Here is an 18180-nt window from a genome sequence, read left to right as displayed (position 1 = left end):
TGTCTCCCACACCCAGAGTGGCTCTGCCTCCCACACAGTCCCACAGAATCCTACATGGCACTGAGTGGATGGGCCAATGCAGCAAGGACACCACCAACACACAATGTGGCAACGTCACTGTCCCAGATTCATGAGTGGAGGTGCATGCGTCCAAGGGTTCAGGACTGGACTTAGCCCAGCAACACCGAGCCATGATCTGCACGTCCCCTGGGCACACACCTGGGAACAGCCTATTCTAGGGGTCAGGTTCTGGGCAGGACGTGGGCAGGGCATGGGCAGGGCTCGGTAGGGTCACCCAGGGCCCCGCGTGCCCTGCAGGCAGGAGGATCGTGGACCACACAGCTGTCATCTCCAGATGGGGAAGACTTTCTCTCCAACCTGAAAGACAGACACCAACCAATCGTTTCCGTTCAGTTAACAAGTAGGGTTTCCTAGCAATGCAATATGCAGGTACAGAATGTTTTCTAATTGACACACATTTAAACTTAACATCAACTTACCAACCACAAAGCACAAAACAAGTATTAAACAAAAGAGAAACCGGTTTTTGTGGGTTTTGTTTGTTTGTTTGTTTTGTTTTGTTTTTGTCTCCCAGGTTATCCCAAGTCCAAGGGAAGATGGCCCTCTATTGGCAACATCTGAGATGTACAGCCAGGACAAAGGGCAGCTGAAGAGGTGGGTGCTGACAGCCCCACCCATGAGCACACCCCACCCCACTTCGCAGCTGGAGGCACAGCCCTGAGCCCCCTCCCCACAGTGGACCCCCATCATAGCTGAGCCCCCCATAACAGCTCCCATGTTCCCCATCAGCTGAGTCCCCATCACAGTGGAGCCCCTCTCACAGCTGAGCACCCTCTCATAGCTGAGCACCCTATTACAGCCCCCATGCTCCCCAACAGCTGAGCACCCATCACACCTGAGCACCCTCTCATAGCTGAAACCCCAGCACAGTCCCTGAACTCCCTGTCACAGCCCCCAAGCCCTCTCTCAATGGAGCGTCCTTCACAAGGAGCCCCTCGCACAGCCCAGCCCCTCGCACAGCCCTTTGTACTCGGGCCAGGCAGTAGAGATTTACTCCCAGCACTCAACCAAGATACCTTCTGGAAACCTGCTGCCTACTCCTACCCAGACTTGCGCCCCCAAATGCACGCCCCAGCCAGAGTTCCAACCTTCTGAGATGTGGGGTCTTGTGGTGAGGTGACCGCCCAGCTGAGGGCCACTGACATGTGCCTTCTCCACACGGGGTTTCTCTGCAGCACCACTGAGCCTGTGACCACGTCTCCTGCTTGCACGGGTATTGGGTCATCCATCATGAATAGTGTCTGCTTCCAATGTGTGGTGCTACAGGAGACAAGCAGGCATCAAGGGTAGCCACTGAGGCAAGGGAAGCCCCCAGGGCAAGAGCCACAGGGTCTCCATGCCCGCCCCCAAAATGCCCAGGGGAAGCCCCTCTTGTGTGCTGGGGTGTGACAAGTCCGCTCTTCCACAGCAGGTCTGCTCAGCGGGAGGGTATCCCACAGGTGACTGAGGCAGGCCGCACAGGGCAGAGTGGGACTCTGCCTCGCCCTCCACAGGCATTGTCTTCCTGACTCACGGATGCAGCGGGCCGGTACTCAGCACCTGCGGTGGCTGGCCATCCTCCAGGCTCTGGAAGTGCACGCTGAACCAAGCAGTGAAGCCGTGCAGGGTGCCCGCCTTCTGAATGTCAAAGCGCAGCTCACCCCGCATGGTCTGCGCTCAAGCACACAACACACATGTAAGCCCGGGCCCGCCCACCACCTCCACCGAGGCCCATAACCCCACACGCGTGAGCTCAGGCCCGCCCACCACCTCCATTGAGGCCCACAGCCCCACACATGTGAGCCCAGGGCTGCCCACCAACTCCACAGAGGCCCGTGACTCCCCAACTCCTGGGGAATACTCTGCAAAAACATCTAGTTCCAGCACTGTGCCACAATAACACAGAATGCAATCTGATTCTGCAGAGGCTGAGAATATGAAATATCAACCTAAGAGCAGCTGAAAATGCCAAAGTGATTATAAAGAAAATGATGCCGAAATATGAATGGCAATGACAGAACAGCAGGAGTAAAAGGGAAAACTGGTAGCAGAAGGTTGGAAGATTCCCTCAGCGCACCCAGCACTGCACGGCCCACTACAGGCCGCCTCTCGCCTCACCTCCAGGTCGCAGATTTGCACTGTCCGCATGTCCAGCTGCAGGATGGTGCACGGCTCAGCCAGACAATCTTCTGGCTTCAGAATGTGATTGTACTTGGGCTTTGAGAAAAACTCCTTAATGGCTAAAGATCTGCGGGGGAAAGGCCAAAGACAGTGATCAAAATTACACAGACATCCTTGGCTTGAAGCACATGTGTGTAACTGTGACACCCCTGACAGTGGCAGCACTGTGCTCCCCAGGCCCCGGCCATGCCCTCTCCCAGAGACTGAGCCCCAAGGACCCCCATGTACCCCACATCCTGCACTCATCACAGGGCCGGCCACAGTGGCATCACTGTGAAATAACAGAAAGGTGCAAGCTTTGATGAAACCGTTACACATCTCTCTTTCTGAATAGTCTGTGATACAAAAAGTGACAAATGTACAAGCAGATCGGAAAATGACAAGCTAACCCTCTATGCTCTGCCTTAGCACCGTGGCATCCTTACTCTGCCCCACACCACGCATGTAAATGTGTATTTACTAATGCAACACAGAAGCCCTTCTGCACAGCAGGCTCTTCTGACTAAAACCCTTTGCTGAAATCACCACGTAGTCCTCAAGACTCAGGGCACTGTCAGATAACACACAGAGACTTAGTCATTTTCCTAGGGATGGCCACCTTTTTCCAGGACTCCCAGGCTGCGGCTGCACTGCGGGTTGGACCTGGGACTCAGCTCCTTGGCCCCACAGCTCCAGGCACACCACACACGGCCTCCAACACGGCATCACGGTAGGAGTCCCTTAAACTTGCCCTGGTTTTAATCATCCAGATATCTTTCCAGATAGCACTATTTTAATGTGTATTTTAATTGCTAGTAGCATTATAATTCTTGAAATATTACAGCTACTTTTATTATTTATGATGTGCTCTCCAAGTGATTTGCTATGGTTTCACTTCGCTATTCATCTTTTCCCTCCCTCACACTAAGATCTGTCAAGTAACGTCAAGACAACCTTTTATAGCTATGCTTTTGCTCACTTAGTTTTTTGGGATTTTTTAAATTTATTTGGAAGAGTCACAAATACTGGGAGAAATGAGAGAGAGTCAGCTTCCACACAAGCAGAGAGGGAAGGAGCAAGCAAGTTCAGTCCCCAGATGGGCCAGGCGGAAGCCAGGTCAGGAACTTCCTCTGGGCCTCCCAGGTGGTACTAGGACCCTCGTCCACTGCTTTCCCAGGCCATCAGCAGGGAGCCGGATGGAAGAGGAGCAGCTGGGACTCTAACTGGTGCCCATGTGGGATGCCAGAGCCACAGGCGGCAGCTTGGACCACCACAGCACAGCACCAGGCCCTGTCTGCTCTTTTCTGATTCCCACGCTTCCTGCCTCACAGGCTACCAACGAGTGCCAATATCTGACATACACGCCTCAAGGTCACCTTGTTTTTTCACATCTGTCCATTCCGTGTCAGTCCGAATGCATCTGCTCTCACACCTGCAGCCTCTCCCAGTGCCACTTCCCCAGGTTCTGGAACATTCGAGAAGGGCACAACATCCTGCTCCCCATGGCACTGGTATCACAGAACAGAGCTTGCATCCTCTGTGCCTTTGCTCTTTGAGCAGGACCTCCCTCACCATCAGGCCTCGTCGGGGTGTCACCTCCCACGGAAACCTGAAGCCCACTGAAGAGGGTGTTAAAGTAGAAACCAGCCTGCTTGTGGGCAAAAACCAGGCTCACATGCAAAACACATAGTCACTTACCAAGAAACCACACATCACATAAACAACACAGTCAGATAAAGACAAGGCTGCTGAGACGCTGACCCTAACACAGTCAGGTATACAAGGCTGCTGAGATGCTGGTCCTAACAACTCAGTCAAAAGCTGACCGCTGGGTATTAGCCTAGGACCCCCACATGCTTGCTCACGCATCTGCTCTATGAACGATGGGGACAGGGGGTCATTAGGGCCCAGTTGTGGGGAGCGGGGTGCCGAAGCTGCTCCCCAGTATAGGAAAGGCCATTGCAGGATGGCGGCTGGGCCAGGGCCAGGAGGCGGGGTTGGTCTCGCCAGCAGGTAAACAGGAAGTTACAGGGATAGGCTGATGCCCTCGCTGCGATTATGTCATTGCTACTGGCCTATCAGGTAATGCCAAGTGGACCCACGGGGAGAAGTGATTGGTGAACGGTATAAAAGCAGCTGGTAAAAGCTAAGGAGGGGGACGAAGAGGAAAAAGATGGGGAGAGAACGACGGACAGAACGAGAAGAACGGGGCAGCAGAGAGGGGTGGAAAAGCTAAGGCATACAGGGAGAAGCGGCAGAGAGGGGTACAAAAGCAGTACGAAACAATAAGGCCTACAAGGAGAACAGGGAGGAAAGTAGCGGAGACAGGGCTAGAGAAGCAGGGAGAAAAGCTGAGACTAACTGGGATAAAGGCAGTGGAGAGAAGGGTATAAATGCAGCCACTTTTGGCAATAACGGGTCCGGTTGCGGTTCCGGCTTTCCCCAGACCCTCAAGAGTGAGCCTCATCGGTAGTGTTGCTGCGGGTCAGCGACATCCAGTCTTTGTGGAGGGTCCCAGGTTGGTACCTCCAGCATAAATAAGGGTTCTTCCTTCCACAAGCAGCCAATTTCCCTAAGAGCCAGAGCTCAGGAAGCTAACTCCCAGGACAGTGTTGCCAGCACACACAGTGCCACAGCTTCTGGCAGAAGTGAGTGCCTGCTCTGTCGGCCTGTGCTTACTTTGCAGATGCCATCTGCCTGTCTGCTGCATTGGGGAACTCAGATGGCGGAGACATTCCCACCACATGCGCTTGGGTGGGCTCTCCAAGCGGACTGCATGATCAGAATCAGTGCATTCCATCAGGGGAACACCTGTAGGCAGAGTGTGTGGGAATGTCCCACCCCAGTTGTCCTGCCCAGTCCTACTCTGTTTCCCTCAGTCCTCCCACTGGGCATCACCTCTGGAGCAGGGAGCAGTAGACACACCCTGGGCTACTCAGCACAGCCACCACGCACTGAGGGGGCAGCCAAGCATGGAGGAGCAGACCCTGGCTGGACTCCTACAGCCTCCCCTCCCACGTGGGCCTTACTTGAGCGCGCTGAGGTTGAACTCGTAGGCATTGTCCCAGAAGAGCACCTTGCTGTGGTAGTCCTTGTCAGCACTGCAGGGCACGAGGTGCAGTGCGGCCGAGCTCGGCCACATGACCCCATCCTCCTTCAGCCAGGCGTCCCGGGCAAACAGGATGGACTCGATCATGAACTCAAACTGCAGGGAGGGACAGATACACAGGAACTGCATGTCACCAGGGCTGTATGACACCGCCGGACACGGTCATCAACACCCAGTGTGTGACACCACCCATGAGAACACAGAGGATGACTTCCCAGATCCCTGTCACGGGGGATGAGGGAGGAGGCCCAAAGCCAGAAGCTCTCAGCACCCAGAGGTCAGCAGTAGCTAAGGGTCCTCACTGTGGAACGCGGGCACTGATACCCAGTGTGTGACACCTCCCAAGTCTGCCCTGTGGACACGCATGGGAACACAGGGGAGGCCTTCCCGCATCCCCCACACTGAAGAAGTCCACAGCCAGGAGTTCTCTCAGCACCCAGAGGTCTGTCTGAGTACCCTTACTGTGGGACACGTTGCTGGTTTGGCCTGGGGTTGCCTCACTGCTCTCACCACCTTCAAGCCCTGGAAGTCAGGTGACCAGCGCCACATGCTGTAGCGCTTGGGTCCAGAAAGCCACCCCACAAGTCCAAGGCTGTCTCAGAGACCAAGCTGTCTGTGCGGAACGGGGGGGTGGGGGGAGGGTGGGGAGAGGGCCCCAGGGACAGACCCCGCAGCCTCAGAGTCTCCAGGCAGTCAAGGCTTAGGCAGGGGGCCCTGCCATCTTTGGTAAGAGACACAACAAGTTCAGTGTGCAAAGCTGGAATATCAACACAACTAACCACAAGGAAACCCAGACCAGAAGGGCCAGCTAACACCGCTTTCCTCCAGGCGGTCAGGGCACGCACACGCACCTGTCAGGTGCAAGTGTTTGGCTCTCACATGGGGAAGCGGCAAATACTCCAAAATCTAAGACTTCTTTTTTAAAGATTTCTTTATTTTTATTGGATAGTCAGATATACAGAGAGGAGGAGAGACAGAAAGGAAGATCCTTCATCTTATGATTCACTCCCCAAATGGCCACAATAGCTGAAGCTGAGCCGATCTGAAGCCAGGAGCCAGGAACTTCCTCCAGGTCTCCCTTGCAGATGCAGGGTTCCAAGACTTTAGGCCGTCCTCCACTGCTTTCCCAAGCCACAAACAAGGAGCTGGATGGCAAGCAGGGCTGCCAGGATTCCAGTGCATGCATGGCGAGGGCTTTAACCACTGGACTAAAATGCCGGGCCCTAAGACATCTTGAAACTCAAAACACTTCTGGTACCAAGCACTTCAATAAGGAATATTAAACTTATATGCAATTCTTCCAAATTTGTCATTTTTAAGATTGCTATCAGCAAAAATGAAGCGCTGGATGGAAAAGAAGAGCAAGAAATCTGGGGAGAGCTGGAAACCAGCTCAAGTTCTAGCAAATCTTTTCTTTTAAGACTTACTTACATTTGAAAGGCAGAGTTAGAGAGATGGAGACTGAGGGTTTCCATCCACCCATTTACTCCGCAGATGGCCACAATGGCCAGAGCTGGGCTGGCCTGAGCTCCTCCAGGCCTCCCACACTCTCGGCCAACCTCTACTGCATTTCCAGGTACACCAGCAGGGAGCTGGATCAGAAATGGAACAGCCCGGACTTGAACGGAGGTCCAATTGGGATGCCACATCACAGCTCCGCAGTGGACCCCGCTGAATGGTCCACTTCTGGTCCGGCTCTTGGCTAATGCACCTGGGAAAGCAGCAGAGGAGGACCTAAGTGCTTGGACCCTGCACGCACACAAATGGAGTTCCAGGTTCATAGCTTCAGCCTGGCCCAGCCATTGCAACCATTTGGTGAGTAAACCAGAAGATAGAAGGTCTTTTTTGCTACAACTCTTGCCTTTCAACTAAATACAATCTTCTATTCTAGTTCCTTCCTTTGAATGAGCTTGTTTGTGTCTACAGAAAGGAAGTGTTGCCTAAGCTGTGCTGTCTATGGTTCACCATGAGAACCAAGGCCTCCAAGGGCTGAGCTTCCCACATGACCCCCTCGCACAGCCTTGGTCACTCGGGTCTTCTGTGACTGACCTCGTCAGCATCTCACAGCCTGCAGCACACAGACCCTGGTCACCTGATTGTGCTCTCGGTACGTACTGCACGGCCAGGACACCCACATGCGACAGCAGGTGACCATGCTGTCCACATTCGCTAGTCCTGGGATGTCCCCAGGTTCTTTGCTGTTTTCTGCAGAGACGGTCCTGGTTTCTGGATGCAGGGCGGCTTGACTATTTTCCTTGTTACGAGTACAACGGCTGAGTACTGTGCAAACGCAATCTCTGCACACCCTTGGGCGACGTCCTTGATGGAGTTATGTCCCCAGTCCACTGAGGATTTTATTAGCAAATCTGATACAATTTTGAACCAATGTTGAAATTTTCATTTTCTGTGTTCACTGCCATGATCACGTGACTTTGCTTCTTCAGGCTAGTAAGGTGATTACACTGACAGATTCTCAATAGTTTTGAATTCTTAATCTCTGTTGTGCTGTTCTTTTTCCGTTTTGTATCTCAGTGAATGAAGTTCCCTAATATTTTCCTGCAGATGTTTACATCTGTGTTCGTGAGGATTACTGAGTACAAGTTTTCATACTTTGTACTAACTTTGGTTTGGTATTAGGGCAAGGCTGGCTTGGGTGGTGTTCCCTGCTCTGGTAACTGTTTCGCACGCGCAGCATTTTCTTGCTGAAGGTGCTGAAGGCTTGAAGATTTCTGCCCTGAAGGGTTCCAGCCTTGAATTCCACAACTTTAGAGACACTTCCTCTTCCAGAAGACTTTTCAGCCTGGCAGAACGACAAGTCTTGGCAGATTCCAAAGGAGAGAAGCAGAGGGAGATGACAAGCCCAGCCGGGCCCCGAGTCCTGGTCACGCAGGGTGCCCGCACAACCTCACAGCTCCAGCGCTGACCCGGGAGCAGCTTAAGTCATGACGCAGAATTCCAACCTGGAATCACAGCCTGCACACTCCTCGTACTTTCCTTCAAGACAGCACCATGTCACCACCTTTCTCCTAAGTGTTAAAGATCTTTCTAGAATCATTTCTACTACAATCACATGAGCTGTCATTTCTACTGTTTGTAGGGTTTCTTTTTTTTTTTTTTCCTACTTTATTGGCACTGCCATGAATGCTTTTTGAGATTCTGGCCTATTTTCCTTCACGAAGCTGCTCCGGCCACACCTAGGAGTGTGCAGGTGATGGCCAAGGGCATGTCCCGCAGCGACGCATCAGCAGAAGGGTCTGAGACGTTCACGCCACTTCCTCAGTTTCTGATGCAACAAGCACTGCTGTGTCCCCAGCTGCCTTCCTTCTCACTCCCAGCCCCTCTCCACCGCGCTGTGCTTGGGGTTCTCTTGTCACCTTGTTGAGGCGCTCGGCCAGATATGCCGAGATTCTTTCCTGGTTCATTCATCCCCCAATGCAGTACAGATCCACTCACAGGTAGAGTGCTTGAGTCAAACAGTTCCCCACTTGTTTATACGGTCTATTCTCAGCAGAGCCTTTTTTACCCCAACAGTAGAATAATATAGCAGCTGCTGTTTGCTCCTTCTTCTTTAACCCATCTGACGCTACTGCAGCACAGGCCATGCACAAGGGTCCATTTTTTCCAGGCCCCATCCCCTCTGGCTCAGCTCCATCACACCCACACTTCATGCACCAGCTGAAAACCACACCCTGAGCTCAGGCCACAGGAGACACTTGCACCACCACCCCCTTGCCAATCAAACAACTGGGGAGATTTCAGAGTCTGAGACCAGGGTGGCACCTGACCACACCTACCCCAGCCCGCTACCCACCTTACTTCCACACCCCTGCCATCCCTGTGCCTGGCCCCAGCCCCAGCCCGCTACCCACCTCACTCCCACACCCCTGCCATCACTGTGCCTGGCCCGAGCCCCAGCCCGCTACCCACCTCACTCCCACACCCCTGCCAGCACTGTGCCTGGCCCGAGCCCCAGCCTGCTACCCACCTCACTCCCACACCCCTGCCAGCACTGTGCCTGGCCCAAGCCTGCTACACACCTCACTCCCATGGCCCTGCCCTCACCAGCAGGCAGGACCCCCTCCATTCCACACCCACCCCCTCAGTCCTCCCCTTACCAGCAGGCAGGTCCCCATCCACTCAGACACAAGCACGTCCACCTTCTCGGGCAGTACCACCTCTTCCACCTTCTCCTGGAACACGGTGATAGTGTCAGCGAAGCCATTCTGCAGGACCAGCTGGCCTGTGTGCTGTGCCATCTCACTGGCCTCCACCGCATACACCTGCACGTGGGCACCATCAGTGGGGTCAGTTCTCACAACTGGTAGTACAGGGATTGTAGGGCATGAGGGCAGGCCCAGGCCTCTGCCCAGCAAGTCCACTCTCAATCACCAGCAGTCCTGGCCCTCTGAGAGCAGCTGGGCCAGTGCAGGACTATTCCAGGCTAGGGCTCTGAGGGCTTAGGGAAGTACCAATCAGGCATGCCCATCAGACTGCCTGAGAGGGTGACACTGTATGGGTCTCCCAGCACTCTGGGATGTCAACTCCATGTCAGGTAACTCCCTGCACACTGGGTCATCACTCCCCTTGACACGAATACAGCGCCTCAGGAACTCTGTGATGTCACTCCTAAGTCACCCCCACATCAGGGAGACAGGTTCCACCCAATACACTAGTACAGCACCCACATGTCAGGCATATCACTCTGAAGGTAAGGAAAGAAGCACACTGTCTTGGGGTGGCACCCTTACCGGGTAGAACAAGAGCAGTTCTTGAAAATCTGCTGGGTGGACACATCTACCCACGGCTCACAGGAGACAGTGCCTAGGGGACACACCTGCCACAGCTCACAGGGGACAGTACTGGGTGAACACATCTGCCACAGCTCACAGGGAACTGTGCTGGGTAAACACATCTGCCACAGCTCACAGGAGACAGTGCTGGGTGAACACATCTGCCACAGCTCACAGGGGACAGTACTGGGTCAGGACACATCTACCCACAGCTCACAGGAGACAGTGCCTGGGGGACACACCTGCCACAGCTCACAGGAGACAGTGCTAGCGGGACACACCTGCCACAGCTCACAGGGGACTGTGCTGAGTGGTCACACCTACCCACAGCTCACAGGGAACTGTGCTGGGTGGACACACCTGCCCACAGCTCCTTTGGGACCTCCTCAGCTGATGTAACATAACAGCCTCTAGGGGCTTGGTCTGCATGAACCCTCACATTAGGACATTCACCAAGACCAAGGAGCGGTCAGTGAGTCCTCACATCCACATGGCCCCCTGGTTAACTCCCAGCTGCTCTGGCCCCAGTGTCCAGAGACACGTTGGCGTTGGACTTACTGCCTTGGGGCGTGCATAGTGGGCACAGAAGAGGCTGATGATCCCAGTTCCACAGCCAACGTCCAGGATGACCTTGCCCTCCAGGGCCTCTTTGTTCTGCAGTATGACGCTGTGGTACTTGGTTGTGCGAGGCTGGTCAGCCAACATCTCCAGGTGCAGCTTCTGCAGGAAACACACACTGAAGGGACGGTAGGCCTAGAGCTGACCCCAGGTCTGCTGAGCTGATGCTCAGAGCTCCAGCACCCCACACTAAACAAGAGCAGAACTCAGCATGAAGACAGCAGAGGGAGGGGCCAGAGCTGCGCAAAGTGTGCTGAGCCACCACCTGAAACCTGGGCAGGTCCAGGCCTGGCTGCTCCCTTCCATACCAACTCCCTGCTAATGGTCCAAGTGCTTGGAATCCTGCACCCACGTGAGAAATCCAGATGGAGCTCCAGGCTCCTGGTTAGCAGCCTAGTCAGTGTAGCCATCTGGGGAGTAAGCAGCAGATGGAAGCTCCATCTCCATTACTCTGCCTTTCAAATAAGTAACTACATCTTTGGAGTTCAGGAAGCAGCTGCCTGCAGCTTCTCCCTGCTCCTCTCTGGGTGGCACGCTGGAGACAGAGGCACAGTGCGACCTCTCTGACTCAGGCCTCCCTGAGACCACGGAGGTGGCATCTCCCACCACCACAAGGAGAAGGCTGGAGGAGGTGGGCAGAGCCCCAGGCCTCCCTTGCTGCAGGAAGCCTGTCCCTCGTGTGCTCAGAAAGCACTCACCTGCAGCTGGGGAAGGGCACTCACCCTTGCTAGCCCTCAGGGGAGCAGAGTTCCCAGCCACAGGCTCAGTGGAAAAACATCCAACCCTCGAGGACACTCACATGAGAAGTGACTAGTCCCTGAGAAGGCAGAGGGCTCAGCAGAGTGGTCAGACCTGCTCCCCAGCAGACTCACAATACAGAAAGCACAGCTCACACAAGTTCCTAACAGCAGGAGGGGGTGGGGCCAACACCGACCTACCTTCTAGAACCCCCACACCCACCAAGGTCACACTACCAAATAGGAGAGCAAGACAGGCCCTTGTAGACCCCTTATGGCTCCTCCTAAGGACATCACCTTAGAACAAACAACTGAGGGCAGGTGGTAGGAAGCTGGATGGGGGACACAAAGCCAAAGCCAAGTGTCCTTCCTACAGCAACCATGGGGCAAAGGAGTGTCCATGTGCGAGGCCCAGCTCGGGGCTGCAGAGCAGGGAAGGTGACTGCTTTTCGCTGAGGCTGCTTCTTGCTGGGTGAGAGCTCTAACCACGTACACAATCAGCAATTGCAGCACTTTTCACTGAGACACAGCATCCCCACAAAGAGCGCACCAGGAAGTGCGCTCAGCTTACCAATCCAGTGATTCAGCAGGTGGCACCAGTGTCTTGCCCCGCCACACCGGCACAGGCCTCCCTCTCACACTTCAACAGTCGCAGTCCCCACGGCACCAGCTGAACTACGCTCAGAGTTTCCTAACTTCTATATGCACTCACCTTTTGAAATTATTTATTCAGGAGATGAAAAGAGAAAGGCAGACAGAACTCCCGTACACTGGTTCAGTTCCCAAATACCCTGCCACAGCCGAGACTGGGCCCGGTCCAAAGGCAGGAGCCAGAAACACCATGCAGGTCTCTGGTGTGGTGGCAGGAATCCAGTCACCTGAGCCCTCACTGCCCCTTCCAGGGTCTGCAGCAGCAGGACGCTGGAGTCAGGGAGCCAGGCCGTCCACTGTGGGACACAGGTGTCTTCCTGGTGTCTGAACCACTGTGACAAGCACCTGGCCCAAACACACCTTTTCCTATGGCCTTTTAAACTCTGACTGAATCAACCTTGCACACACTCACGCCGCATTATCTCTGTCATGTTCAACCTGCAAGTAATGGCTGTTTTTATCTAATTTTCAATGTAGGCAGTGTTGCCGACAGGCCATGTCAGCAACAAGACAGGCCCTTCTCCACAGAAGAAAAACATCAAAGCACGGGATGTCTGAAGTACTGCTGATCGCTGACTTACATAATTTATCTCATTCTATTTTAAAGTGAATTCACTATATCTTGAAATACGGAGAAAACCTCATAACCCAATGCCCCAAATGCTTTCTACATCAGGGGTAGGCATACAAAGCCCAGGTCCCACCCACCACCTACTGTTGCAAGGCTGCCAAGCCAAGAATAATGTTTACAAGTCCAAAGATATTGTGACACACGAAAAGTACAAGAAATTCAAACCCCAGTGTCTTGAGCCACACTCGGGGCCGTGTTGTCCATGGTTACCTTCACGCAACAATGGCAGGATTGAGGGGAGCGGGTACACAGACCCCATGGCTCCCTAAGACCAGCATTTGCGAGCCTTGCTCTGAACAACCAGCACAAGCAGCACCCAAAGTACTGCTGAAATATCAGAACCCAAACTAGAGGGAGGAGCCAGGGAATGTGGGGCTGATACCAGAGTCCCATAGCTGCCGAAGTACTCCTCATCCTGCCACGTGTCCTCGGGGTCGTACTCCTCCACGGCCCGGCCCACGTGGTTCGCCGGAATGTACCCACAGCAGCCGGCTCGTTCACCCCACCACCAGTCTGCAGTCGTCTGTCTCAGAATGAGAATTTTCTCTCCTCTCAAGAAACTAAGCTGAAGAAGAAAAGACAGAACACGTTCACTGGAACAGGCATTTCAATTGTGGTGCAGTGACAAATCCCCTTTGCTGGTGACGACATCCCAGTGATTTACAAGATGGAACCCTAACTACTGCAACTGACAACCTGTGACAGCGACAGGACTCGGAGGCATATGTGGAGCATCGGCCCAGCAGAGGACTCGCAGAAAAGGATCGATGGTTTCAAACCGCTCACCACGGCATTCCTCGCCGTGACCAAGCTCTGCTGTCAGGGAGGCTTCCTGTCATTGAGCAGGGGATGCTGCAGCCAGCTGACATTCCTTCTGTGTTTGCAACCTCTTCCCTACCCAGCTGGGTGGGCTGGAAACCACCACAGAGTGGACAGGTGCCCCTCCCTCTGCTGACCATCCCCACTCCATCCTCTAGGGGTCAAACTTTGCTGGACTGGAAAGTGAGGGTCACACACGGGGCCTGTGTGGCCCTAATCTGAGTACCACTTTGCAGACTGTTGGTAGGATGCCTACAAACTTGCCACAGAACTTGCTGAGGCCCACACAACAGAAGGTCACATGGCTACCTGGTTCTCATCAGTGGCGGCGTAGTCTGCAATGGCAATGAACTCCTCCGGCTGCACTCCCTCCTGCAGGAGCTCTGCCTCGCTGGCCTGCACAGCTTCTTCTTCCTGCTCAGAGTCAAGCACAGCACAAGGACAGGACCCTGGAGGAACTCCTCTTTCTTCTTTTTGGCAGGCTGTCTGTGCCTGGGACACAGCCGTTACTTGCAGGTTGAACATGACAGAGATAATGCGGCGTAATCAAAGTTCCAGTTCAAGCCCCCACACCTTCACTTCTGATCCAGCTTCCTGCTAAAGCACACCCTGGGAGGCAACAGATCATGGCTCAAGTACTTGGGCCCCGATAACCCTTGTGCGAGACCCAGACAGTGTTTCTAGCTTCACACTGGCCCAGCGTGGTTGATGCAGGCATTGGAGACTGAACCTGCTTTCAAGAAGATGAAAAAGCTGCAAGTGGCTAGGTATTCATGAGACACCACCTGGGTCATCTTTGCCTTCACTCCACCTACAATCTAAAAGGATCTGGATCTTCAATCAGGCCAGGAAGCCTAGAGAAGGCAGCCCCGTGAGTGTCCCTCTGGTGAGGCACCCTCAGTCCCATGAGCAATGGTTTAGGAAAATGTTCATCAGCCCAGGAAAGGAAATCACATCTCTTAAGTGTTGGCTCTGGGGACCTTGTCTGACTCACACGCAGCACCGGGGGCCATGCAGGTGGTGAGCGGCCCAAACCTCCACCATGTGAGCAGAGCCTGGGAGCAGACACTGCGCTCAGAGTCCAGAGAAAGTCCTATCCTCAGGCCCCGTCCCATCAATACTTACCACCAGAATAAACCTGCCGGGAAGACACCCATTGGAGTTCCCAGAATCTCAAGCCACACATTTTAACCCCAGCTCCATATGTAAGTCTTAACTTTCCTGAATAGCAAAATAACTCAGGCTTACTTCAGAAAACATGTAAGAAAATATGAGTCCACAGAGAAGACAATTAAACCTCCTGTGGCCTCAGCCATGGATTAGGGCAGTGTCCAACTCCAGAGCTGCAACAGCATGCTGGGACACACTGACATTCACCTCTCCTAGTCCACAGGAGGTGCACACGCACAGCATGCTGGGTACAGCAGCATTCACCTCTCCCACTCCACAGGAGGTGCACACGCACAGCATGTTGGGACACACTGACATTCACCTCTCCTAGTCCTCAGGAGATGCACACGCACAGCATGCTGGGGCACACTGACATTCACCTCGCCATCACATCCACCTCATCTCAGCGTCCACCTCACCTCAGCAGCCACTCACTTCAGCAGCCACTCTTACCTTAGTATCCACTCACCTCAGCATCCACCTCACCTTAGTGTCCACTGACCTCAGCATCCACCTCACCTTAATGTCCACTCTCACCTCAGTGTCCACCTCACCTTAGTATCCACTCACCTCAGTATCCACTCTCACCGCAGCATCCACTCTTACCTCAGTGTCCACTCACCTCAGCATCCACTCTCACCTCACCTTTGTATCCACTCACCTCAGCATCTACTCTTCTCAGCATCCACTCACCTCAGCATCCACTCTTCTCAGCATCCACTCACCTCAGCATCCACTCACCTCAGTGTCCACCTCAACTCAGCATCCACCTCACCTCAGCCTCCACTCACCTCAGCATCTACTCTTACTTCAGTGTCCACTCTCACCTCAGTGCCAACCTCACCTCAGAATCCACTCATCTCAGCATCCACTCACCTCAGCATCCACGCTCTCCTCAGCCAGCATCCACCTCACCTCAGCACCCACTCTTACCTCAACATCTAGTCACCTCAGCATCCTTTCGACCCAAGTGCTGGTGGTCACTTTCTTGGACATAGCTGGTGCTCTCAAGCAGTCTTAAACACCAGCATCAGAATTACCTGAGCTTCGCTCCCGAGGCAGTCACCTGACATTGCCATGGTTTCCTTGGGCTCTGCCTCATCCCTGCTGCCTGGATTATTTCATTTCCTTCTCCATGTGCACTGAGGGAGAGAGAAGTGTGTGTTAACACTGCTCGGCAATCAAACACGCTTCACTTCTGAGGAACACGAAAAAGGCCCTCACCACAGAGAGACAAACTTCGGTGGTGGCCCTCGTGTGGACACGAACTTTCTCATCGCAGCTCCTCAAGGAGATGGCAACAACCCCGAAATGGCGGCAAATAAGGCTTCTGCTCAGACTGCTAACCCTCACCCAGGAACCCGGAGCCCACCTCCAGGCTGCGACCCACACCCTCCAGCTTCTCCTGCCTGACCCTGGCCTACCCTGTTTCCCAACTAGAAAGGAACTCTCCTGCAAGATGCGTTTGCGTTATAACTATACATGCTAATTCCTCCGGGAATCTGGACCCACCCAAGTCCTGGGGCAGACAGCAAGGCACGGAGAGGACCCACCCAAGGCACGGAGGAAGCAAGTGCCCAGGGAAGGCCGGCCAGGGACCGGAGTGCACGGGGCCTCGAGGGGCGCGGCCCAGAAAGGGAGTGGTGGGGAGGATGGGGTGATTCCAGGGGGTGGGGCATCGGAGGGGCGGGACTCTGGAAAGCCGGGGTCTCTGGGGGCGGGGCTCTGGAAGGGCGGGGCACCGACGGGGCGGGGCCGGCGTGGACTTGCGGTCAGCCGCCTGGACGCCAGGCGGACTATGGACACGGAGGGTGCTGAGGTCCCAGAAGGCGACAGAGCTTCAGTCAGCCAGCGACACACACGAGGGGCAGAGTCCCTCAGCCCACACATCCTGCCTGGAGCACCCTGGACCCGCCACACCTACCTCAGCCGCGCTCCCTCTGCTCAGTCCTGCCCCTGCTCCCCAGCACGGATGGGCACAGGGTGCGGAGGGGCACAGCGTGCCCCCCCCCCCAGCGCCAGAGGCACCACCCTTGTCCCGCGCAGGCGCCGTGTGCGCCGGCCGGCCTCAGAAAACCCCACCCACGGCGGCCTGCGCAGGCGCAGTCTGTACATTCTGGCCCCACCCCCGAAGGCCGCCGTGGACCTGCGCAGGCGCAGTGCGCACCCGCCGGGTTTGGCGTGTGAGGACCAGGCTCTGGGCTTCGGGCGCCGCCGGGCGGGAGCCGGACCCGAGATGGGGCGGAGCGTGTTCCCGCCGGGTTTCCTGGCGGACATTCCGGACCTTCCTCGTCCCCCGGCAGGCCTGGCGCGGCGACGCAGCCATTAACTTTCCTCAAGGCAAGTGCGGCGTTGCCGGAAGGCGGTACATAACAGCCATGGCGCCAGAGAGGCAGACGTGGCCGAAACACGAGTTTGCAGCCAATTTGGTCTGAACTGACGTTGGCCTTCCAGTCCAGATCCAAGCAGCACCCCATTCTACAAAATAGAATGAGTGTGCCAAGAGCTCAGTGAAAGCTAGCAGAAACGACAAAAAGGGAACTAGAGTTACTTGTGCAACTGAAAAAGCAGAGCGCCACCAACTGGAGCCTGCTATGCTTGGCCTGTTCAGAAATGTGGTTTCATGCCTCCACCCCGCAACCCACTCCTGATCTCTCAGATTTCGGATTAACAGCCTACCTTCAGCGTGGTGACTTGAATTTCAGTATCAGTGAGTCCACGATGGTCTGTCTGTGGGATCTAGTGAACGGCTGACTACACCCAGACCCCCAGCGCAGCTGCTGAGGCCCGACACAGGCAATGTTCATCAGCAGTACACAGGAGCTGTCAGGAAGGGCCTTCTGATCCTGTGTAGGCCAGCATGATGGATTGGAAAAGAGACAGACGAGGCTGGACCTGTGTGGAGATCACACCAGCCCTCTGCCTGGAGAAGTTTATACAAGGTTGGAGCCTCATGGTGTGTGACACTAAAATCCCAAGCCAGAACTGCTAGTCTGTCAGGGTTGAGAAAAGCTGGTCTCTGCAGGAGCCCAGGGCAGAAGTACAGGTCTTGGGATGGGTGTTGGGTCACAGCAAGTAAAGCCAGCTCCTGCCACTCAGGCCTCCGGTGTGAGTGCTAGTTTGAGTCCTGGCTGTTCAGAGCAGTCCAGCTCCCTGCTGATGCACTTGGGAAAGCAGCAGGTGCCCCTATCACTCAAGTGAGAGACCAAAATGGCATTATGGTCGCCTGGCTTTAGCTTGGTCCTACTCTGGCTGTTGCAGCCTTTTGGGGAATGAATCAGCAGAAGAAATATTCTCTATGCCTTTAAAATAAATTAGCATTTTTTTAAATGACCAAGAAGTCCAGGCATGGCTGTCCTGAGGTGGTCAGGCCTCACACAGCTTGTAAAAAGATAAGATTCCTCACTAGTAAAACATATCATGTGGAGCTTGCCT

At 54.6% G+C, this 18180-nt stretch overlaps 1 protein-coding gene across 1 annotated transcript; it reads right to left on the bottom strand.

The window, feature by feature from the left end:
* Positions 1-276: 276 nt before the first annotated feature.
* Positions 277-16774, bottom strand: PRMT2 (protein arginine methyltransferase 2). Its single transcript, XM_040986782.1, has 11 exons — positions 16670-16774; positions 15786-15887; positions 13885-13989; positions 13139-13321; positions 10678-10839; positions 9445-9609; positions 5250-5425; positions 2179-2308; positions 1595-1731; positions 1170-1341; positions 277-378 (listed from the first exon to the last, which is right to left on the bottom strand). The coding sequence occupies exons 2-11, from the start codon at positions 15822-15824 to the stop codon at positions 346-348; spliced, it is 1302 nt and encodes a 433-aa protein (XP_040842716.1). The 5' UTR covers positions 15825-15887; positions 16670-16774; the 3' UTR covers positions 277-345.
* Positions 16775-18180: the final 1406 nt, after the last annotated feature.

This window comes from Ochotona curzoniae, unplaced genomic scaffold (assembly GCF_017591425.1).
Source record: "Ochotona curzoniae isolate NIBS_2020 unplaced genomic scaffold, NIBS_Ocur_1.0 contig_4516, whole genome shotgun sequence".
NCBI classification, from domain to species: domain Eukaryota; kingdom Metazoa; phylum Chordata; class Mammalia; order Lagomorpha; family Ochotonidae; genus Ochotona; species Ochotona curzoniae.
Note: the sequence above shows the minus strand (reverse complement) of the source record. Positions and strands in the feature narration are given on the sequence as shown.